We start from the raw sequence: 24,556 nt of genomic DNA, 5'->3' as shown, positions 1-24,556 counted from the left end.
TCTGAAACAAATAATACATTATATGTTAAAAATATATATATAGTCGGAAGGGAAAAATGAAGAGGGGGAAATTGGAGGGGGAGACGAACCATGAGAGACGATGGACTCTGAGAAACAAACTGAGGGTTCTAGAGGGGAGGGGGGTGGGGGAATGGGTTAGCCTGGTGATGGGTATTAAAGAGGGCACGTACTGAATGGAGCACTGGGTGTTATACGCAAACAATGAATCATGGAACACTACGTCAAAAGCTAATGATGTAATGTATGGTGATTAACATAACATGATAAAATCTAAAAAATTTTCTATTAAAAAAAAAAACTGGGTCGGGCGCCTGGGTGGCTCAATTGGTTAGGCGACTGCCTTTGGCTCAGGTCATGATCCTGGAGTCCCTGGATCGAGTCCCGCATCGGGCTCCCTGCTCGGCGGGGGGTCTGCTTCTCCCTCTGACCCTCCCCCCTCTCATGTGCTCTCTCTCATTCTCTCTCAAATAAATAAATAAAATCTTAAAAAAAAAAAAAAAAAAAACTGGGTCTAAGCTTTCAAAAACTTCTCATGTGAAGATCCCAGGTTTTAGAAGCTATTCAATTTTAGAAATACACAATATTCCATTCATCCTTAACAATTCAAGTTTTCCTGTTCTCTCTCATTAAGTTCCCATTTACAACTGATCAAGTTGAAAATTACTAGAGTTTGCAGCACCGGGAAGCATCCACAATCACTTTGCCCGATTCCAAGTGAGGACGTGAAACTCAGCATCACGTGTCCTGCCAAACAGCTGGATCCCGCAAACGGACAAGATTTCCTGATTGCTATTTCATCCTCCCCAAATTCCACAACATCTACACATGGGTGTACAAGCCTTAAACTTTTCACGCTGAGAGAGTCTGAATTTCTCCCAAACAGGACCAAAACGGCTTCTGCTTGAGTTGCTATCTAGAAAGACGGCATCCGTGCTTGGTTCCGGTAACCTCCCTGTTTTACTCACAGGCTCCCATGTGGCACTTTTTCTTGATCTTTCCTACTCCTTACCCAAAAAAGGCTTCTTCTGTTTCCGAGCCCAGGCGATGGCTTGGATTTTTCCTTCTGTGCCCCGAACACCAAATCCCCCTGGAACCAGCACTCCACTGTACAAGAGAGCACAGCACACGGCAATTGGCCCTTACCACCAGCCCAAGGAGCCACATGCCCAAGACACTGGTGCCACGAAGTCGCTCCGTGTATTTTCCTACTGGGGCTATGACGGTGATTTTGAGACAGCCAGTGAGCTGAACGCAAACACTGTGAGCTTAGAAAACGTGCACTAAGTGCTTACCAGTAAAAAAAAAGGTGGCACACGGATTCTTTCATAATTTTCAATATATGTTAATACATATGCAACTGTTTACTTCTTGGCTTAAAGCGCTCCCTTGCATGGGAAGGGAGTGCTTTCCCTATCAACTGAGAGTGTCTGCCGAGCGGGGGCCTGAGTCATAGTTGTAGGGCTCTAGAACATGCCACTGTTCCAGAGAGCAAGAGTTTCCTGCTGATGGTTTACTATTATAAATAACAGCTGCCAAAAACAAACTATGAGACTCTGCTGATGGGTCCTCATCAAATGTTCCAGATGAAAATCTTTAAATAAGCTTCATCAGTAGACACAGACAGCAAACGTCCATAAAATCAGAACACGTTTCCTTCAGATTCAACTATATTGATAAGCTATATTTTTGTAAGGCTTAAATCATACAGAATGTAGGGCGCCTGGGTGGCTCAGTTGGTTAAGCGTCTGCCTTTAGCTCAGGTCATGATCGCAGGATGCTGGGATCGAGCCCTGCACTGGGCTCCTTGCTCAGTGGGGAGCCTGCTTCTCCCTCTCCCTCTGCTGCTCCTACCTGCTCATGCTCTCTCGCTCTTTCTCACTCTCCCACTTGCTCTCAAATAAATAAATAAAATCTTTAAAAAAAAAAAAATCACAGATTGTAGCCTTTTCAATAATTAAAAGATCTTTAGGGGCGCCTGGGTGGCTCGGTCGTTAAGCGTCTGCCTTCAGCTTAGGTCATGATCCCAGGGTCCTGGGATCGAGCCCCGCATCGGGCTCCCTGCTCGGCGGGAGGCCTGTTTCTCCCTCTCCCACTCCCCCTTCTTGTGTTCCCTCTCTCGCTGTCTCTCTCTCTCTGTCAAATAAATAAATAAAATCTTTAAAAAAAAAAAAATCACACAGATTGTAGCCTTTTCAATAATTAAAAGATCTTTAGGGGCGCCTGGGTGGCTCGGTCGTTAAGCGGCTGCCTTCGGCTCAGTTCCTGATCCCAGGGTGCTGGGATCGAGCCCCACATCAGGCTCCCTGCTTGGCGGGAAGCCTGCTTCTCCCTCTCCCACTCCCCCTGCTTGTGTTCCCTCTCTCGCTGTGTCTCTCTCTATCAAATAAATGAATAAAACCTTAAAAAAAAAATCAAAAGATCTTTAAAAAGCAGATTACCTACTACTAGCACATGAAAGCACAAGGCTCTGCTCATTAAAGCCCCCTGCCCCCCCAGACCTCTGGAAACCGAAGGCAGAGGGTACTACTCACTGAGCGCTACAGAGCTTCTGCCAGGCTTCGTGATAGCGCACGGGCTCCTCCTGCAACGTGCTCGGCTCCAAGTCGGTAGAGTCTATGTACTGCGGGTCATTCGGGCAGGGGAGGAAAGAAGCAGGCCATGACTCCAGAGCCGCATTTTCCCTAATTCCCAAATGATACTGTAAATGCCCTGTCTTTCTTCACTTTAAAATAAAGTTTTAGGGGCGCCTGGGTGGCTCAGTCGTTAAGCGTCTGCCTTCGGCTCGGGTCATGATCCCAGGGTCCTGGGATCGAGCCCCGCATCGGGCTCCCTGCTCAGCGGGAAGCCTGCTTCTCCCTCTGACCCTCCTCCCCCTGCTCATGCTTGTGCTCTTACTCAAATAAATAAAATCTTTAGAAAAATAAAAAAATAAAAGTTTCAAAATTATGATCTTCATATATTTAAACTTAATAATTTTTAAATAAACTTTAAATTCTTTCTTATATTTTAAAATACAAATGTTGCCTTCAAAAATCATCTGCCTCCCCAATCCGGCTCTCCACTGGCTCTATCCTCAGCCCGCTAGAGTGAGTCTAAAGTGTTCTCTCTGGGGGCGCCTGGGTGGCTCAGTCGGTTAAGTATCTGTCTTCGGCTCAGGTCAGGATCCCAGGGTCCTAGAAGCCCCGCATCCGGACTCCCTGCTCAGCGGGGAGCCTGCTTCTCCCTCTCCTTCTGACCCTCCCCCTGCTTGTGCTCGTGCTGACAAATAAATAAATGAAATCTTTAAAAATAAGGTAAGATGAAAAAAATAAATAAAATAAAGCGTTCTCTCTGTTCAGAATGCATTTTTCCCCAGCCCACCACCTAGACTGGCTTTCCATCTTCCACCTTCACTGAAGTGTAACTTACAGACAATAAAATCCAAGCATTTTAAGTGGACACTCTGATGAGTTTTGTCAAACATACACACAAAGGTGTCACGACCACCTCAATCAAAGATAAAGAAAATGACTGTCACCCCAGAAAGTTCCCTCTGCCCTCCCCCCCGCCAAACAACCCCCTCTCCACCTCCTGCCCCGGACACCCCCGGCTCTGTTATCACCACAGATGCCTCTTTTAGAACTTCATAGAAAATAAAAACACACACCACGCAGCCTTCTGTGTCTGGCTTTTTTGGCTCGATATGTTTCTGGAATTCATCCCTGTTGCTCTGCGTGTCACGAGTTTATTCCTTTTTATCCCTGAGCTGTTTCCCACTGTGGAAATACACCACAACGTGCATACTAACTCACGCTGGACATTTGGATTGGTCCCAGATTGTGGCTATGAAAATAATAGTCCTCTTGTATAAAAAATACTTTTTTGTGGACATGTGTTTTCAGAGTAGATAGCAGGGAGTGGAAGTGCTGGGTCCCGGAGTAAGTGTACGTTTCCCTTTGTAGGAAAGTGCCAGGCCGTGTTCTCAGCAGTCCTGCCATTTCACCGGCCCACCAGCAAGGCACGGAGCTCCCCGTCCTCACCAGCACGCTCGGCCTCTCCTCTCCTCTCCTCGGGTGTGTCTCCCAGTGATTTAAGGTGCATGTATTCCCCGGACAACGGAAGGCACTGCCCTTGACTGCCTTTTCACATACATCAGGTGCAGCTTTCATGGAAGTGTCCACTCAGACCTTCTGCCCCCCTTATTATGTTGTTCATCTTTTTCTTACTCCTTCCTGCCCAATACCCTGCAATGACCTCCCCGAACCTCAGGGAAGACCCAGCTGTGGGCCAGGCAACAGGGTTCATGACCTCACAGGCCTGTCTCCAGACATCCCCCAGTTCACTTTTCCATCCACTGAGTAACAACTATTCCCCATCTCCAAGCCCTTGGATACACTCTACCTTCTGTCCGAATGCCCTTCCCTTCTGCCTCCTCCACCTTCCCGAAGTCTCCCAGAGTCCCTCTTGGAGGACATCCGCCCTCCTCACATGTCTACCCAGACAGGTTGCCCCCCCCTTTCCTGTGTGCTCCCCTCACACCTTTGAGACCTCACGGACTCATTCACCTTTTGGCCCCCACCATCTACCACGATAGGCACAGACTATGTCCAAGTGCATACGACAGATGAATGAGCCAAAGAACGAGCAAAAGTAAGTCAGGGAAGCATAATAAGATCCCATAATTCTTAAAACGTATACAGTAGGTCATTCTACAGGAACCCGTTCCCCAGGACAAAGCAAACTAAATCACAATGCTGAGAAACACGTGGAGGAGGAGGCGGCCAACCCCAACGCCAGTGGTGGAAGACAGCCAGAATCTGAGCCCTGAACCTCAAGACTCCAGCGCCTGAAGAAGACAAGCAGGGGCCAAGCCCTGACGGTCCGTCAGCTCGGCTTCTGCCCATCACATCATGGAGCAGAACACAAGCAGGACCACTCACGGGTGCCGGCCGTGTTCCAGGCACTGGCCAGGCAACCGGACCCACGTTTCAGAGAAACCTCCCCGCTCTCAGAGGTGGGTTTTAGCACTTGTACTTCACAGACCCGGTAGGTGGAATAGCAATGTGCCTCTGGTCCACCAGGGCTCCCCGTTCCCCTGGCGCAATTTTACGTGGTCTCCTGATACTCAGATTCAACCATTCGCTCTTTCGCAACTACTACCCTGACCATCTCTCCCCTTCACTGTTTCCTGAAAATGTTCTACTATTCTCTCTCAAAGCCAGGAGCCAACCATGAATCCTTTCTATTCCTAAAAAGAAATGCTGAGTTCCAAGAATACAAAGCAGATAGGCCTATAGCCATCTATGAGAATCCAGAAACCCTCCCCGTCCATGCCTCAGCCATACGCGGGCCGCCCCTCCTTACCTTGATTTCTAACTTGTGGTTGATGGCCAGTGCAGAATGCTCCAGAGCTTTAATGACAGAGGCATACGAGTCTGAGAACTTGGTGTATTTGCCCACAAGGGCGATAGAGCAGGTCTCCAGCAAGCGATCATATCTATCAAAGGCCAAGAAACACCAAAGTATTTAGAACACAACGTATATACCACCATGAGATCAAAATTGCTTTCTTTAAAAAGAAAAACATCTCTGGGAAGCATATAATGGGAACAGGTATGATCTGAGTTCTACATACAGAACAGTAAAGAGGAAGCAACTTTCAAATCCACGGGGCAGGCTTTGTAAAAAAAGTAGGATTTAAGAAGTGGGCATGAAGAAATGGCTTCCAAATCTCACACAAAGTTTTTCTTAAAAATTAAAATCCCAAAGAGCAAAAAAAATTAACAGACAATTCATAGGAGTTAATGTGATGAAGGGAATAGTCAAATAAATCTTAGGCCATTAACACAATAGTCTACAGTCACCAAAAATCTTCATCATAAAGTGTAATTAATAACAGAGCAAAAACGTCTGTAATGTTGTATGAAAACAAGATCCCAGAGCCGTGTGCCATTTTGGGGGCTGCCTATGGATATACGTGGAAATGCACAAAGCCTGAAAGGGAGAATGTCCAAAGGAAAACCCCTACCACAGAGCAAGGCAGGAGCGCCCCTGGGCCTGCGCTCTGAGGCTGCGGCCACACCTCTGAAGCGATGCGGAGCATCGCTGAACTTTCAGAGGAATGGGGACGGTTCTCAAAGCAAGGAGCTTTGGCAGCAGCAGTAACACGACTGGACACCCCCGCTCATCCTCTTCTGGTGGGCGGTGAGCGGCACATTCCCAAACCCAGCTCAGCTATCTGGGGGGGCCCAGGAGTGCCCAGCCACGGTCAGCCAGCGGGGCAGGCCTCAGGTACGAGAGCTCGCCCATGGCCACTAGACACCTGTTCGCCCGGATTTCCTAGTTGAGGGGACTCAAGGCCACAGGTGTGTGATCTGAGCTCAGCTCTGCCAGGACTTCCTCATCCCTGGTGCAGCAACCTGAGGGCTGAGTGCCTGTCTCTGCCTCTCTTACCACTGAGTCCTTTCCCAGCAGGAGTTGACAGCACAAGCAAATTCCCGGAGACCCTCCGGAAAAGAGAAATAAGGCCCGAACTCCCAGCTCCTTATCACGAGGCAAACCTGTCTGCCATCTCTTTCCACTTCATCAGCATTTTTCGTGGCTGCCTCTCGATCGGAAGGTCAAGTCTCCGGAGAAAATAGTCCACTACTCCCTGCTCCTCTAACAACAGGGGGACTCGGTAGATGGATGAGACATCATGGACACAGATCACCTGCATAAAAACGGGCAAAGGTTATTTAATAAAAACAAACAAAAATGAACTGGGCTGGCAGCCTCCTACTGGCTATATCACCTTCAGAAAATAACTTCTAAATCTGAAAATGGCATGGCCAATTTTCTAGAAAAACATACATTACCAAAACTGACTCAAGTACAGAATAAAAAATTAGAGGCTAATCTCTTATGAACATGACTGCAAAAATCCTTCAAAAAAAAATAAATCAGGGGCGCCTAGGTGGTTGAGTCGGTTAAGCATCAACTCTTGATTTCAGCTCAGGTCATGATCTCAGGGTCACAGGACTGATCCCCACGTCGGGCTCCATGCTCGCACTCAGCACACAGTCTGCTAGAGATTCTCCCTCTCTGCCCCTCCCCCGCCCACCCTCATTCTCCAAAATAAAATCTTAAAAAAATTTAAAAAAAAAATCACAAACCAAACCATAAATGTAGTTTAAAAAAAGAAAAAATTCATGTCCAAGTAGGATTTGTCCCAAGAACAGTGGCTGTCAAACTTGGCTGTACATTGGAGTCACTTGGGTGAGCTTTTAAAAATTCACAAGCCCACAGTGCACCCCACGCCACATAAACTAGAACCTCAGGAGGGCAGGGGGGAAGCAGGCATAAGTAGTTTTTCAGGCTGAGTCTGAAAACCGCTGCATTACGATATTGAACAGTGGAATTCACTACATGAACAGATTAAAAAGGGGGAAAAAAAAGTCACCTCAGTGGATGAAGAGCTAATAAAAATTCAAAACCAAGCCATAGTAAAAATTCTTGGTGAATTAGGACTATCAGGGAAAATGTGAAAAACATAAAGAAAAAAAAAAGCCCATAGCAAACATCATTTGGTTCTCAATATTTAATATTAATGCTTAATCTTTAAAGTCTGAAACAAGGCAAAACTGGCCACTATCGCTACTTCTATTCAGTAACGTACTAAAGATATTACCCACTACAATTAAGTAAGAAACACACACACACACACGTACACACACACACACACACTATATATATATATGAACTGGAAAATAAACAACTGCCAAGAACTGCATACAGTATTATTCCTTATCCACAAAAACCCTTAGAATTTACATGTAAACAAACAGAACTAGCAGAATTTCAGCAAGGCTGCTAGGCTTGAGATCAATTAGCAGAAGTCAGCAGGGTTCCTATACATGGGTCATATCTAATTAGAAAATGTAATTTTTAGGCTCCATGCCCAGTGTGGAGCCCAACATGGGGCTTGAACTCATGACCCTGAAATCAAGACCTGAGCTGAGATCAAGAGTCGGACGCTCAACTGACTGAGCCACCCAGGGGCTCCTAGAAACTGTCATTCTTAAAAATATGCCATTCATATAGTTGCAAAAATTATGAATACCTATAAATAATCCTAGAAAAAAAACTTTACAAAGATAAAGAAATCTTAAAAAAAAAAAGCACCTTTAATAAGAAAAACATTATAGATTACTATTGAAGGACAGTCCTTCCAACAAAAGGAGTTGGAGCAACTGGCTATCCACCGGCAAAAAGACGAATTTCAACTTTTATTAGAAAGTTGCTATCCATAAAAGTTAACTCACAATGGATCCCAGGCCTAAATATAAGACCTAAAATTATAAAACTTAGAAGAAAACACGAAATCTTTTTGTTAAATGGAGTTCTTGGACAGGATACCAAAAGCACAACCTATAAAGAGAAAAATGGATAAACTGAAGTTCATCAGAACGTAAAAGCTTTTGTGCTCCAATAGATACCATTAAAGAAGTAAGACAGCCATGGACTTGGAGAAAAATGTGCAAATCATATATCTGATAAAAGACTATTATTCAGAATATACAGAGAATTCCTATAACCAGTAAGATAAGTAACAAAAAATAGGTGAAAGATTTGCAATTCAAACTTAAATCTAGACACACCTGTCACATTTTTAATAGTATTTTTTAATAACCTATCCTATCACGGAATTGAATTACCTTCGCTTGCTAGGATAGAAATACCTCAGATAAATGAAATGCCTAAGAAGGTTGTTCTTAACAATGAAATTATTCTGATGCTCTACATACAGACAGCTCCCGACTTACAATGTCTGCTTTAGGATGGTGTGACAATAACACACATTCGGTAGGAAGGGTACTCTGCATTTTGAATTGTGCTCTTTTCCCAGGCCAGCAACAGGCCGTTCACTCTCTCATGATGTGGGGCCGCAGCACCAAGCCGAAGCCTCCAGGCGGCCCCACCGTCACCAGGGCAAACAACCGACATGCTTTGTTCTGTACCCATACGACCACTCTGTTCTCCACTTTCAGTACCGTGTTCGATGAATTACACAAGATAGTCAATACTTTATTGTAAAACAGGCTTTGTGTTAGACGACTCTGCCCACCTGTAGGCTATTATAAGTCTTCTGAGCACATTTAAAGTAGGCGAGGTGTGTTAATGCATTTTCGACTCAGGATATTTTCAGCTTACCACAGGTTTCCTAGGACTTAGTCCACCGTTAAGTCAAAGATCTGTATCTGGCAGGAAGCAGAATTCCTGAGACAGAGCTCCCAGCCTGGGAAGCACACTGGGAACACTGATCTCAGGCCCCGGGCCACACTCACACCCAGACACCTGAGTGCTCGCGGAGATGGGGGGTCAGAGGCTGTCCTGCTCTCTTCACTTCAATGCCAGTGACTTTAACTTTTTGACCCTCGCTTCCTAATCTCCTGTAGTCTCGTAAATGAACTGTTCTTATTTGAACACTGCTGCTTCCTTCTCTCCTCCTTAGGCCAGCCGGGCTCTCCTGTTTCATCTCCTGATCCTCAGTAACCCAGCAGCAAAGCAAACCACTCACAGCCTAATCACAAATTCCTGGACCTCAACTTCCCTGCTCCTCTCCTTCAGCCAAGCTGACTGACCCGCAGCCACAGTCTCAACTTACCACCACCACCAGGCCTTCCCGACCGTGCCCCACACTGGACATAGAACAAGTCCCCAAATTCTGAATTTCCTATTTAATAGGTACCCTCCATGAGGACATATAACGGAAAAGATTAGAATAGGTTTAGAGCCCACGCCACCTTAGACACTAGGCACCAGGGATATAAAGCTGAGTGAAGTGGTCCCTGCCTTCAAGAAGGTAACGGGGACACACACACACACACACACACACACACACACACACTCACTCACTCTCCGAGGGGCAGTGTAACAGGCCCACCACCAGCACCTGTGACTCACACAGGTCGCCCAAGAAGGATCAACCGTGAGGTCTGAGGGGGAGGCGGTCTGACAGGTAAAGCTTCTCGGACAATACTGGGTCCCGGCTGAGTCCTGGAGGATGAAAATGATTAGGAGACAGCCAGGCCAACAGGGAGGGCGACACCATGCAGTGTGGCTGGAGCGAAGAGTACAAGGAGCAGGGAGAGAAGAGGCCGGAGAGGTCAAGTATGTCCAGAAAACCACAGACCAACAGCAACAGTCTACTGTCTCGAACTGTGAGATAAGCAGCAAGCCTCGTCAAAGTGGCTAAGAGACCTCAGGAGAACCAGAAGCAAACCACAACTGACGCGAAGATGGAATTTCGACTTACTTGTTCAGGTTCGACGTGGCAGAACATCGAGATTTTCTCTTTCACTGACGTGTCGAGAGGATTTGAGCACCTGCACACAACCTAGCAGTAAACAAAGTAAGACATTCAGACAGAAGAAAGGGATTACGGAGCTGGGGTTTTTTCCTGACTGAAATGAAAACAGACATCACCCCATGAAGCCGGATGAAAATGTTAACTCCAGCACAATGCAGGCCAACTATGAAAACAGGACCTGTTTTCAAAACTGAAATTCCTAAAATCCCACGCTGGAGAAACGTTAACGGTGGCGGTGCAGATGAACACGCAGGTCACGAACTACAGGAACCAGCTGGGGTCTTCCTCAGGTAAAGGCTTGGGTAGGAGAGAGGGGACAGCGAATGATGGACGCAGAGGAGCGACAAGGCACGACCTCAGGCAGGCCCGTGAGGCTCAAAGCACTAACCGTTTCCCCACCATCATCGAAAAGCATGCCAACAAAACAAAGGTCTTATCTGCTGGGGAGCAGACATACATACATTCATTCATTCATTCCCTTCCTTCCCTCCTTCCTCCATCTTATCTTTTTCCTTCTTTCTTTCCCTTTCTTTTTTTTTAACTGCAATATAGCTGACACACGATGTTACGTGGGTCCCAGGAGCAAAACACAGATCGGACTCCCTACCCTACGCCGTGCTCACCACGAGCGCAGCTGACAGTGCCTCTCAACCCCGGGCCTTAGTCACTCCCTACCCGGAAGTCTGTGGCTCCCATTCCTCCCTCCCCTCTGCCAACCGCCAGTTTGTTCTCTGTCTTTATCGGTCTGTTTCTGCTTTTTGTTTGTTTTTTCGATTCCATGTAAGTGAAGTCGCATGGTACGCAGAGGAGAGATTTAATTAGGCATGCAAGACCACGCTGAAACCAGGGCATCATAAAATCTTACCAGATCCGGAGAAAGCCCGAGCCCTCTGAGCTCCCGAACGCTATTCTGGGTGGGTTTGGTCTTCTGCTCCCCTGTTGAACTTGGCTATTTTACAAAAGGGAAAAAAAAGTTCATTTCTCTAGGATAAAGAATTTTCAGGATGAATTTTCTCTGAACCCCTTTTATTGATCAGTGTCTAACTGTTGTCATTTTTGTCAAAGGCGCACGTACACGTATTTTAGAGTCGGACAGTTCCACAAGGTCCGTCCTAACGACAGTGGTGCTGGTGCCCACCGAGTCCCTCCCCTTCCCCAAACCCCAGGGCAGCCACCCTCCCACTCTTAAATGATCCTTCTGATATGCTTCATGCTACTTCTTGACATGCAGTTTGAGACATTTCCTACTGATCCCCCTGTTAGATAGAGGAGGAACCCTCTCTCCCTACTACATAGGCACCTGTCCTGTGCCTACAGCCCATCTCATGATCTCTCTCCAGTGTTACGTGCGTTTCAGTATTTAAATCCTGCCCATCGTAAACCATGCACCTTTCTGTCCAAATTTGGTTTGTTTTTCTTGGGTTGGTGTTTCTGTTTTGTTTTGTTTTCTTGGCATGCTGAGCTTTGTTAAGTACTAAATTATCTCTATTCTCTTCTCACGCTTCCCAGATTTGCTGGGTACAGAATTCTAGGCTAGAAAGCATTTTTCCCTGAGCACTTGTAAAGAAATAGCTTCACTGTCTTCTAGCTTCTAGTATTGCTGCTTAGAAAGTGTAATGCCTTACTAATTCTTGGTTTTTCTCTTTACAGCCTTTTAGAGTATCTGCCCCATGGTTATGAAATTTCACAGTGATGTGCTCTTGCTCTGGGTCATCTCCCATTCAGTATGCTGGGCATTCGGCGGGTCCTTTCAATCTAGAAACTAACATCCTGAAATCTCCTTGAATTATTTAGATCAAAGGATCAGAAAACTTTTCCTGTAGAAGGCCAGGTAATGAGTACTTTTAGGTTTTATGGGCCATGCAGTCTGTCACAAGGTCTCGAACTCTGCTGTCTGAATACAGAATCGCCATAGACAACACATGAACAGGTGGGCACGGCTGTATTTCCATACAACTTTATCTGCAAAAACGGGGGGTGGGCTGATCTGGCCTTGTGGGCACAGTATGCTGACCCCTGGTTCCAATCCCTCCCTGTTTCCCTAGTATTTTCTGGAAATCCTAGCCCAGTCCTCTCATTCTCTTACCCCTGCTCTCCCATTTCCTCTCTCTTGATCTCCCTGGGTACTTCCTGGGGTAGTTCCTCCACCTTCTTTCTCTCAAGTTTTTTATTCCCGCTATCCCATTTTTAATTTCCAAGAATTCTTTTCTGTTCTCTGAATGCCCCCTTCTTATCTCCAGTTTATCTCCCCTTTGACTCTCTGAGGACATTAATGACAGGTTGTTCTGGTTTCTAAGTTTCCACTTCCTCCAGAGCCAAAATTTTCTGTGAGTTCCCCTTTGTCCTATTGTTTTGATTTCTTGTGCACCTAGGTGCTTTCTCCAAATGTCTGGTGATCACTGGCCACCAGCTGACATTTAAAAGCTAACTGGAAGTTCTGAGTGAGTGGGTGGGAGGACCCTGGGGTCCTCACTATTTCACTAGGGAGCCTCTGAGGGCAGTGTGTTTTCTCCTGGGCTAGTCATAGACCCCATCGTGAACCTCACGTGGACAGTCCAAGCCTGGCTGTGACGATTCTAGAACCGAATGGCAGAAGAAAGCAGGGTGTCCCAACAGCATTAAAGTGCGCTCACCCCCATGGTTTTACTTCAGTATTACCCGTCTTAACTATTGCTAGTATCTGCACATCTAGAATCCCTCTCCAGAGAAAAAGCTTCAGTCTTCTGCCAAGGTGGGAAAGGGACTGATGTCCAAGTGTGCACATTAGGGAAGGAGATGCTGGGTTCTAGCTGCTTCTCAAATAGCAGTTATCACGAGATGCCCCCAGCCCCCTAGTGCACGCGGCGCTGCCCCTTCCTGAGCCTTTGGGGGTTGTGCAGGGCAAAGAGGGCTGCTTCTCAGCCGGCCCTGCTGCAGGCTCACGATTCTGCTCTCCCACGTCTGAAGCAGCAGCTACTTCACTTTCTACACATTACCTGCTTTCTGGCTTCCCATGTTTCATTCCCATTGACTCCTTCATATTATCTATCTTTGTGAGTGTTTCTCTTTAAAAGAAAAAAAATTCCCTTTACTCTAATTATAGCAGGGTTTCACCAGGTAGTAGAGACAAATGGACATTTTCAACTCACCACCTTCAAATGCAACTTCCCTGGCTATTCTTCTAAATGTTTTCCATCTGATCTTTTCAAAAAGTATGATTAGAATAATTTTAAATTCACAAAGAAGATCTTTATTCCCTGCACCTCACGTATCTAAAACAGGTAAGGGATGAAAGCCATCCTCTTCTCTTTCTTCTCCATCCCCCCAAAGTAAAACTCCAGTGCCTTACCTGAGGAACAAGACTGACGTGAATATTACAAAAGTTCTCTCTCTTGACCTTGAACTGGAACTGACGGAAGGCCTCAATAAAGGGCATGCTTTCTATATCTCCCACTGTTCCACCGAGCTACAAGAACAAAGTTATTGTAGAGGTCAAGCACTAAAGGTTCCTCTCGTGCTTTAGTTTTCTAACAAATGCACCTCATCATCTCAGCCCGGTGATCAGCAACAGCATAATGTGGACTCTCCGAGCCTGGCTAATGTCACTTAGCAGTAATTGACATTTCCTTATGCTGAAAGGTTACTTTTCTGGACAGGCTCTCCATTCCCCAAGGTTATAGATCTGGCCAAGAAAAAGTTCAGGTGAAAGAGACACTAGAAATTTTATTTGTACAAAGTCACGAGGCAAAGAAACCTAAATCTTACCTACTTAGTTAGCCGTAATAACTTTTGTATGAAAAAGTATCAGTTATAAACAAACTGCTGGAATTTCTGAGTCCCCTATTTCTGTAGGAACACAGATCCAACAGCTAGGACCAGCAGAACAAGTATAAAGAAACTGAAAGCAGTGGGGCTCATTCAGAGAGATGAACGTTCCTACCAGAGGATAGTTGAAGGTCAGCTGACGTTCTCAAGAGACAGAGGAAAACGTGTCCTGCTGCTCTTACTGGTACAGCCCACAGTGAGCAAATGAACACAGGCTGAAGAGGAGAACCGCTCGCACAGAGGACTGTTGTCAATGGCGTGGCCATTCCCATGACTAGTTCTGTGCCCAGCCCTGCCCCACTGCAGTGAGGAGGGTCAAGGGCCTCACAGGGCACTGTCTTATCAGGTGCTGATGGCAGACTAAGGAGGTGAATGTGTACATTTGGTTAGAAAAGACTCATACAAACCTCAATAACACACACTTGAGGTTCCAGGCCATCTTCATCCACAGGTATTAATGCCTGTCTCATGACCCACTCCTGGATTGCATCTGTGATGTGAGGAACAACTGGAAAAGAGAAAAGAAATACATACCTTACACTTTTCTGTCAGCACTGGTGGAGGCAGACAATTTTATTTATTTATTTGACAGAGAGAGAGACAGTGAGAGAGGGAACACAAGCAGGGGGAGAGAAGCAGGCTTCCTGCTGAGCAGGGAGCCCGATGCGGGGCTTGATCCCAGGACCCTGGGATCACGACCTGGGCTGAAGGCAGACGCTTAGCGACTGAGCCACCCAGGCGCCCCGGAGGCAGACACAACTTACGTGCGAGGCAGACACACTTACGTGCCGCAGTCTTGGCCTAGAGTAGTGATGGGGTCATAAAAATATTATTGAGACCACTTTTTTTTTTTGATAAAAGCTCTTTTTTTTTTTAAAGATGTGTTTATTTACTTATTTGAGAGAGAGAGAGAGAGTAAGTACACGAGTAGGGGGGAAGGAACAGAGGGAGAGGGAGAAGCAGATTCCCCGCCGAGCAGGGGAGCCCGATGCGGGGCTCGATCCCAGGACCCTGGGATCATGACATAAGCCGAAGGGAGATGATTTAACCGGCTGAGCCACCCAGGCACCCCTGTTGAGACCACTCTTAAACGGCATTTAAAAACCTCTGAGCTCACACTCCCTGTGGCCTCCTTTCCAGGTTTCCAAGTTGTGGCTGGACGCACAAGAAGGTAAGGCCAAGAGTGTGTCCAGAACCCTCATCAGAGCCCTTGTACCCTGTGTAGAGGCCACCCCGGCTGCACCCCACTCATCAGACCCGCTGGCCACCCGCACCACTTACTGCTGAAGGCAGCCACTTCACACGGGGTGCTTTCCAGGCCCCTGTTCCGGGATGTTCCAGCTTACCAAAGGATAAACAGCCCCCGGATAAGAGACAGTACGGGAGGGCAGGGTGGTCAGGAGCGCAGCCTCTGGGGCCACAATGTCTGGATTCATACCTCAGTTCCACCACTCATCAGGTCCGGATCCTTGAGTGATCACTTAACTATTCTTAAGCTCGATTTCCCTATCCGCTCAGTGCAAATAACAGTTTCTACTTCAAAGTTGTGGGAATTTTATGCGACACCACTGGTAAAATGCTGGGCAGAGTGCCTCGCGGGCGGTGCCCCCTGGGTAAAGCCGGCTACGGCTCAACACTTGTTAGGCTCAACACTTGTTAAAATCCTCGTCCTAGGACTCAGGAGGCAAGCCCCTCAGGGGCAGGGATTACTGTTTAACTTGCTGCCTGTTTAACCAGCAGGGCCTCAGGCACAAGGCTATTCCTTATCTATTCCACACTCAGCAGCCAACAGGATCTTTTAAAAATGCAAAACAGAGCACCCCCCCTCCCCTGTTTTAAACTCTTCAGTGACTTCCCAATGCTCTGAGTAAAATCCAAACTCCGGGGCCATGGCCCAGAAGGTCCTGGGTAACCTGGCTGCAGCCCCCCGACCTCCCTGACGGAGCGCCCGCAGTCTGGGCCCCTGTGCTGACTGTGCCCCCTCCTCCACAGGCCCCCGGGCGGCCTCTCAGCGCAAATGCCCCCTCGTGGAGACTCCCCCTCACCACCTGTCCAAACAAGCTGTCCCCACGCACTCTCTCTCCTCACTATTTACTTCCTTCACAGCTCTCATCAGACATCTTGTTTCATCGGTTTGTTTTGGTGTCACCCACACGCTGGCCTCCGTGGGGGCGACAGTCTCACTGGTCTTGCTCATCACGTAGCCCCAGTGCCAGGGAGGGTGTGACCACAGCTGAGTATTCAAGAAATATGTGACAAACGAATGCATACACGAATGAATACACTGGAGGCCTAGAACAACAAACTGATCGAGATCATCCTAATTCCTAACTGATCCCCTTTCTATGTGTCAGGAACTCAGAGAGACTTTCTTGCCCTCCCAACAATCAGGAAGGGCAGGTGTTATCTCCGTTTGACAGAAAACGGAACCAGATCCCAAAGAGGTTCAGCAATCTGCCTGTGTTCACAAAGCTGGTAAGTGGCAGGGCTACGACCTAAACATGACCCCGTGCGCCCCGAATCGGACCAGGGCGGCCCCAGACTAGAGCTGGCTGTCAGCGTGACCCTCGGCTTTCAGTTCAGCGAAGTCTTAAGCCAAGAGCAGAGTCACTCTCATAACTCAAAGAAAAGACACTTTTCAGCACCTCCCCCCCCACCACCAATTTGGACTTCCGCCATTACACTAGACCAGTGGTTTTCCAACCCCTTTCAAGAGTGGCAATTTTCCCAAATGAACGTGGTGGAGAACCCCAGGGCAACAGACAGACACAAGTGAAGCTGGCTGGTGAGGGTGCAGGAGGACTGGAGCCCCGCCTCTCTGACTCCCCCAGGCCCATGTGCGCCCATGACCGGCCTGCAGACCACTATGCACAAAGAACGTTCTCTTACTACCACTGCTGAAATCAGCCCCAGATGCATGACACATACACACCACCGGGCTCGCTGCCCTGACCTAGCTGCCTTCAACAACTCATACTCCTCACGCATAAAAACAGCAGCCCTCTGGACTCACATCCTTCGAGGGGCTCACAGCTCCAGTGCCATTCACAGAGCGGCAGGGGGTTTCTTCACGTGATTTTTTTTGAGTAGACAGCCGTACAGCTCTGAATTTTCAACCAAAGGCATATGTCAGTAACAATACCTTGACACTTTCAGGCTGAAATTGCATAGAAAGTAAATTTCTGCACACAAGAGAAAGCAAACTGGTTAAGATTTTTTTACACCTTGAAGGCAAATACAGTTTTACCTTGGACGGTTTTCCCCAAGTAATCTCCTTTGCGTTCCTTGTTAATAACATACTGGTAGATCTTTCCAGTGGTCAGATTATTGTCCTTGGTGAGGCGGATGTCAAGGAAGCGCTCATAGTTCCCCAGGTCAAGGTCGACTTCCCCACCATCATCCAGCACAAAAACCTCACCTGTGATGAACAGTACACATGGTCAGGGGAAGTGAAAAACATACGTCAGGGTAAACGTGAGTCTCAAAATGTAAACACGCGGATAGAACAACATCTGCTTTACCTTGATGTGAAGCAGAGAAATTTCTTTCTAGAAAACTAAATATGACACAAAATAAAGAAAAATCACCAACCATTCTCCAAAAGGTAATTGCATACTTCCAGCCTACCAACAAGCTCCGTCTGAATCAGGAAGTAACGAGAGAGCATGGGGCGGAAGGAAAACATAGCCTCCAGGGCCACAGATATAGGGAGCTTTACAGGAGTGTGGGGTCTGCTGCCCAAAGAAAAAGAACTTTCAAAAAAGCCTCCTACTTGAGCAGAAGAAGGTTTCAGACAGAATAAAAAGCATGAATTCCTTCAGAACTCACACCGGATATTAAGGTCCTGGTGATTAGAAAAAACCAACGTGTAGGCTACACTTTAGTCCCAAAGTTGTGAAACTCAAAGTTTCCCCCATTCCTTTGTTTAGTGTTCATTCCTTGAAACGTCATTCTAGAAGTTTTGCCCATGATGGTTCGTTCTTACCATCACAACAGGAGACGAGCTCAAAAATGGGAAAGGAAGAAAGGTCTTCTTTTCCCCCTCAGACAGAGGTTTCTATTACAGAAACCTCTAGACTCTCATGGCTACATTGCCTGTTTAGATTTCTGCTTCCTCTCTGTCTAGGTGAGAAAAGCAAATTCTGCTACACCAAGGACCTTTCTGGAAGGCAGGAAATGCAAGTTACGTTATGCAAAATGCACACAATTTCCAAGGGCTGACCCTGTTCTTCCACCTACTCCACAATTATTATTTTAATAAAAGAAAGAAATGCATTGTGCTTACCATGTTCATAGGGAGAGAATGTTCCTGCATCGATGTTAATGTATGGGTCAATCTTAATTGAAGTTACGTGTAAACCGCATGACTTCAGTATTGTGCCCACGCTGCTGGCAATGATTCCTTTTCCGATTCCTGATATAACACCACCAGTAACTAGAATGTACTTCATTTTACTTTTTGACCTGGGAGTGGGAGAAGGAAAAATTACAAGTAAGCCAGATCTCCACAAAGCACACATATCTCAGTTCAAAGGCTAGCTCTGCATCCTCCAGGAGCCTGTTTCCCTATCCGCCACACGACTCCAGAAGGTTGTTCTGTGGGACCCTAACAAATACTTCTTGGGATCACTGAATGGCTTTAGTCAAACAGGAGTTGAAAAACAACTTGCTAATCTAATAATGCAGCTTTTGTTTAAAGCTTTGACAACTAACAACCTTGAGAGACAACCTAATAAAAAATAAAATGTAAAAATTTAAAAACAGCTCTGCTGATAAAACATTATGCTCCAAATGCTGGCTGACATAACCACCGGACCCTGGGGTACGGAAGCAGGCACCTCATTATTTTCCCTGCACTGGAAGAAAAAAAGATTTCAACCTTGGATGAGCACTCCGATTGCCCACGAAAGACAGAATGTCTCTGGCTAACCTACAGTGTATCACCAAGAAAACACAGCTTCTCCAGGTTTTGGAAGACAGAATAAAAGAACTTAAACATTTAAAAGGAGTTGCAATGAAGCCTAAAAATCCTTTAATTAGAGGTCGTTGTCTCCTGTTAACAACTTACTCCTTGTCAGCAATCTCACTCAGGTGTGCCATGAGGAGAAACTGTACATACTGGAGGAAAAGAACATCAGATACCAAACCAGCCTGAAGCACATAATGGGCAGAGGACTCAAAGAGAGTACAGATTCGATTAAATCCAACGAGCAGTGCAGCTGTGGCCGGGGAGGGAGGAAACAGATGTGGTGAGAGATAAAGGAGTGGATGGAGGCAGGAATGACAGAGGCATGACATGAGGCGACCGCAACAGGCTTGCCAGGGAGAATTCTTCACTGGCCCCTAGCTTCAGAGGCCCAGACACATCACTTGGTCGGTAAATCCAAATGTGACCAAACTGAGAAACACAATCTCCAAGTAGAAGAGAATGCTTGCTTTGGCATGGTCAGGACATTTTCCTCCTCCGGGAACACTTCATGTGAAGCCAAATTATAATAAAAATAAGCTAAGAAAGGAACAAGGAAACTGGGGAGTTCTGCTTCAAGCATTCCCCTGCCCCACTCCTCCCCAAGGCAGGAATGAATACACTTGGCAAAGTAAGAATGCTCAAAAGGACTTCCCCCCTGGATAGCAAGGAAAACACCCAGACCATGACTTGCTCTTTCTATCCTGTTACAGCATGTCCAAAAGCGTGCTCCCTGGTTTCTGCAAAATGTATATGGGGTTCCCATAAAGCCTTTTACAGACAGATAAATCAGAGAAATGCTGTTCAACAGTCAGTTGGTTTAATGCCAGACCTCCAGTAGCCTTTAATAAGTTAATGCACACTGTGAGCTCCCCAAACGTGTACACAGTATACAGTTTTCCCAAACTAATTTGACCCCAACTCCCTAATATTGAGGGGGGGGGATACTACTTTCATCACCTCACAGTCAAATGGCTTAGTGACACATGAATATTAGACGTGGCTACATTTTAGATGTGTTCTAATCAGGTCTATCCCTGACACTATGACCGGTCTCAGACTCAATTTAAGATGTTCCCAGAAAGTCCGAGCGGGTTACGGAGCAGGTTACTTTTCCAGAAGACTCATCTCATCCATTTGCATTTGACTTGCCCCAATTTAACGTAAGAGGGTAACAGCTCTCTTGAGGGGAGATTCCTGCAGTCTCCCCCAGTGCATGGCAGTGAAGATTCCACTGTGCTCAAGGACCAGGTGGGAGAGGCTGACAGGACACATACTGATGAGTGACCGACACCCCCCCCCATGGAGGTGCTACTGTGCTACACGCTTTGGGGACCACAAAATTTTTTTTTTTTTTTTTTTACTTTTCTTTGCATTTATTTTATGCAGAATTTACTACCAGGCTGTAAGTTTCTGTTTCTTCAGTTTCTTCTGGGATCTTTTTCTTCTGTGCAACCTCCTCTTCTGGATTAGGGACAATCTGCTCTTTCTCAGGAAGGACCATCTCAATGTGGCAGGGTGAGTTCATGTATGGGTTAATCCAACCGTAAGCCATGTGACACCACATCTTGGGGACTTTGTTCACCTGGATGTGCTCAATGACGACACTGAGGGGGGACACTACTCTGTCACCTCTAAACCCTTAAGTTCATGTGCAGTAAAAATTCAGCACTCTTTTTGGGCCAGCAACGCGGTGTGCAGCCCCACCGTTTGGCCTGGGCACACCTACCAACTCCACCATGGTAGCAACAGAAGGGCACACATCACGTCTACAAAGTGACATCCTTCAGACACTTGGTGGCTTTTTGGATATGCATACCCTTGATGGCCTGAGCGGTTTCACGTGTGTTAAGGTAAACACAAAGATTTGAACCTCCTGATTTGCATGATTTTCTGGGTCAAGCGAATAGTGAACCATTTTCAGAGATCACCTCAGGCTGCTTATGGGAAGAGCGGAGACCACAAAACTTAATCAGATCTGGGCTCATAACTCAAGCTGCTGGCAGTCCAGTTAGAGAAAAAAACATTTACAAATAAATGAGTAATCCAGTGATGGTGGGAAACAGGGACAACATATGAAAGGCATACTTGGAGAAGAGAGAGCTGAAAGCTTTCAGTGACAAGACCAAGGTATAGATCATGGCCCAGCAGAAGAAGGTGTGAGAAATTGAGGCAGGGAGAGGATCCAGATTGCTCCTGCTTTGTTGACCAGAGACTTGCAGTGGACTCACCGTAAGACATAAAGCATGGGGAAGGGAACAGAGTGAACAGGAAGGTGAAGGCCATCTATAGAAAACAGAGGTAGGGCCAAGAAAAGAGATAGGGAAACATGGGGGGAAGACAGTGGGAAAGAAGTTGGAAATGTAAGCAAGGGACCAAATCATGGGGAAACTTGAGTGTCCTATCTGAACTTTATTCTGAAGGCGATGGACACATCAGAAGGCTTTGGAGCACAGAAGTAACAAATTAAGATGCATCAGACGCCCTGGCTGGCTATGTAGGTAGAGCAAGTGACTCTTGATGTCAGGGTTCTGAGTTCGAGCCCCACCTTGGATGTAGAGATTACTAAAAAATACAATCTTTATAAAACAACAACAACAAAAAAGAATTCTAAAAAAAAAACAAAAAAGAAGGTGCCCAGCTGGCTCAGTCGGTGTAGCATGTGACTCTTGATCTGGGGGTTGTTGAGTTGAAACCCCACGCTGGGTGTAGAGATTACTTAAAAATAAAAAATCTTAAAAAAAAGTGCATCAGAAGAATTCAACAAAGATGGAAAGGAAAAAAAGCTTTTTTGTTGTGAAAAATGTTTTGAGATCCACCTCCAGCCTACCACTTGTGTACTGAGACCTGTCAGGTCACTCAAGCTGCCCAAAGCCCGGGTCCTTACATGTGTAAAATGGGGTGAGAATCTCCCGCATCGCCTGTCACCAGGACTGTTGAGGACTGGACATTATAATGAGTGTGGACCTAAGTGTGCCACGCAAACGTAGTGAACTTCTTTAAACCGCAGCATACTCACTCCGAGCGGCCGGGAGGGGAGCGGGCCGGCTGTGGGGCCGGAGGGGCCGCACCCGAAGCCCGGCGGGCGGGCGAGCTGCAAGGCCCCTTCCGCCCCCGGGAGTCGGGGCGCGCCGGAGGGGCCGTGGCCAGGCCGCCGAATCCATCCCCCACGCGGCGGCGCGTCTCGGACCTTGAACCGCCCCCCAGCCAGGCTGAGGCCGTGCGCCAGGGCCGGAGGGGCGAGGGCCGGGGTAGTCCCCACCGAGCGGCGGCCGCCGGGGCTGCTCCGGGAGGGCTGAGCAGAGGGGCTCCCGCTTCTCTACGGCCCTCCCGGTCCCACGCGTCATCCCCGGCCCCCGGGTCAGCCGAGCCAGGCCGCGCTGAAATGGGCACTGCCGGCCCCCACGGCCCCGGCCCCGCGGCCTTTCCCGCCGCCCCGCGCCCCTTGCGGCCCGGCTTCCCAGCGGCGCCCGGCCACGCGGCCCCGCGCGCGGGAGCCGGCTCCTCGCCGGCCTGGCCGCCCGCCCGCCCCACTCCCGCTAGGCATGCAGCCCATTGGTCAGGCCTGCGAGCCACCTCACCCTGATTGGTGGAAACGGTGTCTGTCAACCGGCGGTGTGGCTGTCCCGCGCCGGGCTCAGCTCGCGCCGCCGATTCCTGCACGGGAGAACAGTTCCCCCGGGATCCCTGGAGTCAGCCTACCTGAGGCCGGCCTCCAGGCCTGCCGTCGGCTAAAAAGCTAGGGGTACGACGCGCGCGCTGGGCCCCGGGCCGCTAGTGAACCAGCCCGGCCGCATGCGCCCGGCAGTCTTTCGCGGAGGCGGGCTCCAGGCGGTGCGCACGCAGAGGCGGGGGGCGGGGCGGGCGCGCGGGCCCTCCCCGGGGCGGGGTCTGGGTGCGCGGGGCACAGGGCCCCGAGTGCGCAGGCGTGGGGGGGACGCGTTTTTCTCGTCCGGGTGGGCGGCTCTGCGGGGTTGTCCCCGCGCAGCTGACGCCGTGGACGCGCAGCAGTTCGAGACCAGGCTGGTGGCGGCCTTTCTGCCTCGCAGCCTCTGTCCGCAGTCGGTGGTCCAGGCTTCCTATCTTGCAGAAGAGGCCGTTTTTTGGGCTCACACCTGGAAAATCTGTCGTCTGGCTCCAGCAGCCTTCTAGAGGAGGCTAGATCCATCACACCATGCCTCTGAACCGTCCGACCTTGTGAGCACCACGTTCACGGCTACTGGTGGTGCGACCCCACCCCATCTCTCCCGCCACGCCCTCTGGACCGAGGGACAGCGGCAGTGTCACCCCCGGCTGGCCTCTAAATGGGAAAGCCTAGAAGGATGGCTGGGCGCCGACTCCTTCCTCCTCTGGCTTCCTTGCCCCTCATCTGCCCTGAGGGCGGCTGCTTTGGATGGAGAAAGCGCCAGAGACATAGTTTCGTCCAGCTATGTCATTGAGCACCCCCTGTGTGCCACACGCTGTGCTGGGCTCCAGAGGACCCTGTCCTGGTGTAGTGGGGCGTAGTGGGGCAAAATTACACTTTGTCGTGATTCTCATAAATTTTTGCTGCTGGAGTGTCAGTGTGGGAACTGACCAAGTCTGGTGTAGATCGGGGATGCAGGCAAGAAAGTCTCCCCTGAAAAAGTAGTTTAAAGCTGACAACCGAAATATACCGGCAAAGAAAGGGAAGGGAGAGGTTGGGAGTAAGAATGAGTGAGGCAGAAAGGAAAGCCTGTGTAAAGGCTCTGAGGCCTAGAAGAGTCTAGCACAGCTGAATGGGAAGGCCAACGTAGCCCCTTTGGAAAAAGCCAGAGGAAGAGAGGTTACGAGATCAGGCGGGAGAGGTGGGCATGGCCATACCATGCAGAGCATTATAGACTTAGTGCAGGATTTTCTTTCTCCTACAGGCAGTGGAAAGCCATAGAAATTTTTCTGAGAAGGGGGTTTTGTTTTTCTTTCGAATAGCGAATACATGCATATGGTTAATTTTTTTTCCTCCAAACACTACACAGGATACACTTGAAAAATTTCTCACCTCTGTACCCCAATGTTCCTGTTTTCTTCCCTAGAAGCAATTTGTTACAAGCTCTTGTAGTCTTCATTGAAAGATTTAAAGGGAAGCTGTGACATGATCAAGTTTGTTTTTCAGGAAAAAGACTCAAACAAATGGTTTCCAAGAAACCAGTTAGGAGACTTCTTCAGTGGCCCAAAGAGAGCTTCTGGCTTCCAAATCTGGATCACCACTGCTCCTACCCTGCCAAGCTACCCAAGCTGCACTCAGCTCCAAATCTAAAACATGGCTTGGGATGTATTTGAAGATGTGCTATGGCCACACATTCTTTCAAGAAGCATTTGGTGTTTATCTTAGTGCTGGGACATGATAGACACTGAGAACATACTTGCCGAAGTAATAGAGATGTTGTAGGAGACACAAGAATGAGCCATTCAGTATT

At 48.0% G+C, this 24,556-nt stretch overlaps 1 protein-coding gene across 2 annotated transcripts; it reads right to left on the bottom strand.

Moving 5' to 3' along the window:
- Positions 1–572: 572 nt before the first annotated feature.
- On the bottom strand, positions 573–22,965 carry CTPS1 (CTP synthase 1). Of its 2 annotated transcripts, none has more exons than XM_081818206.1 (11): positions 22,824–22,965; positions 18,441–18,619; positions 17,403–17,573; positions 14,563–14,663; positions 13,680–13,796; positions 11,217–11,300; positions 10,298–10,378; positions 6,561–6,712; positions 5,365–5,497; positions 2,553–2,641; positions 573–1,125 (listed from the first exon to the last, which is right to left on the bottom strand). In XM_081818206.1, the coding sequence occupies exons 2-11, from the start codon at positions 18,604–18,606 to the stop codon at positions 1,020–1,022; spliced, it is 1,200 nt and encodes a 399-aa protein (XP_081674332.1). In that variant the 5' UTR covers positions 18,607–18,619; positions 22,824–22,965; the 3' UTR covers positions 573–1,019. The 2 variants fall into 2 exon arrangements, with proteins under 2 accessions (XP_081674332.1, XP_081674331.1); XM_081818205.1 differs by having other exon boundaries at positions 576–1,125; positions 22,703–22,951.
- Between the last annotated feature and the right edge of the window lie 1,591 nt (positions 22,966–24,556).

The sequence above is a fragment of the Leptonychotes weddellii genome, chromosome 4 (genome assembly GCF_054177405.1).
Source record: "Leptonychotes weddellii isolate Sample4059 chromosome 4, ASM5417740v2, whole genome shotgun sequence".
NCBI classification, from domain to species: Eukaryota; Metazoa; Chordata; class Mammalia; order Carnivora; family Phocidae; genus Leptonychotes; species Leptonychotes weddellii.
The sequence above is the reverse complement of the archived record's forward strand: the minus strand, read 5'-3'. Positions and strand labels throughout refer to the sequence as shown.

What these genes read in the sequence shown, in the direction of transcription:
- CTPS1 (XM_081818206.1), bottom strand. Translation starts at nt 18,606, where the DNA reads ATGAAGTACATTCTAGTTACTGGTGGTGTTATATCAGGAATCGGAAAA. An exon ending in CTTGGGGAAAACCGTCCAAG is followed by an intron (nt 14,664 to 17,402) that starts GTAAAACTGTAT and finishes TCTCTTTTCCAG; the next exon opens with TTGTTCCTCACATCACAGAT. An exon ending in CTCAAGTGTGTGTTATTGAG is followed by an intron (nt 13,797 to 14,562) that starts GTTTGTATGAGT and finishes TTGTTCTTGTAG; the next exon opens with CTCGGTGGAACAGTGGGAGA.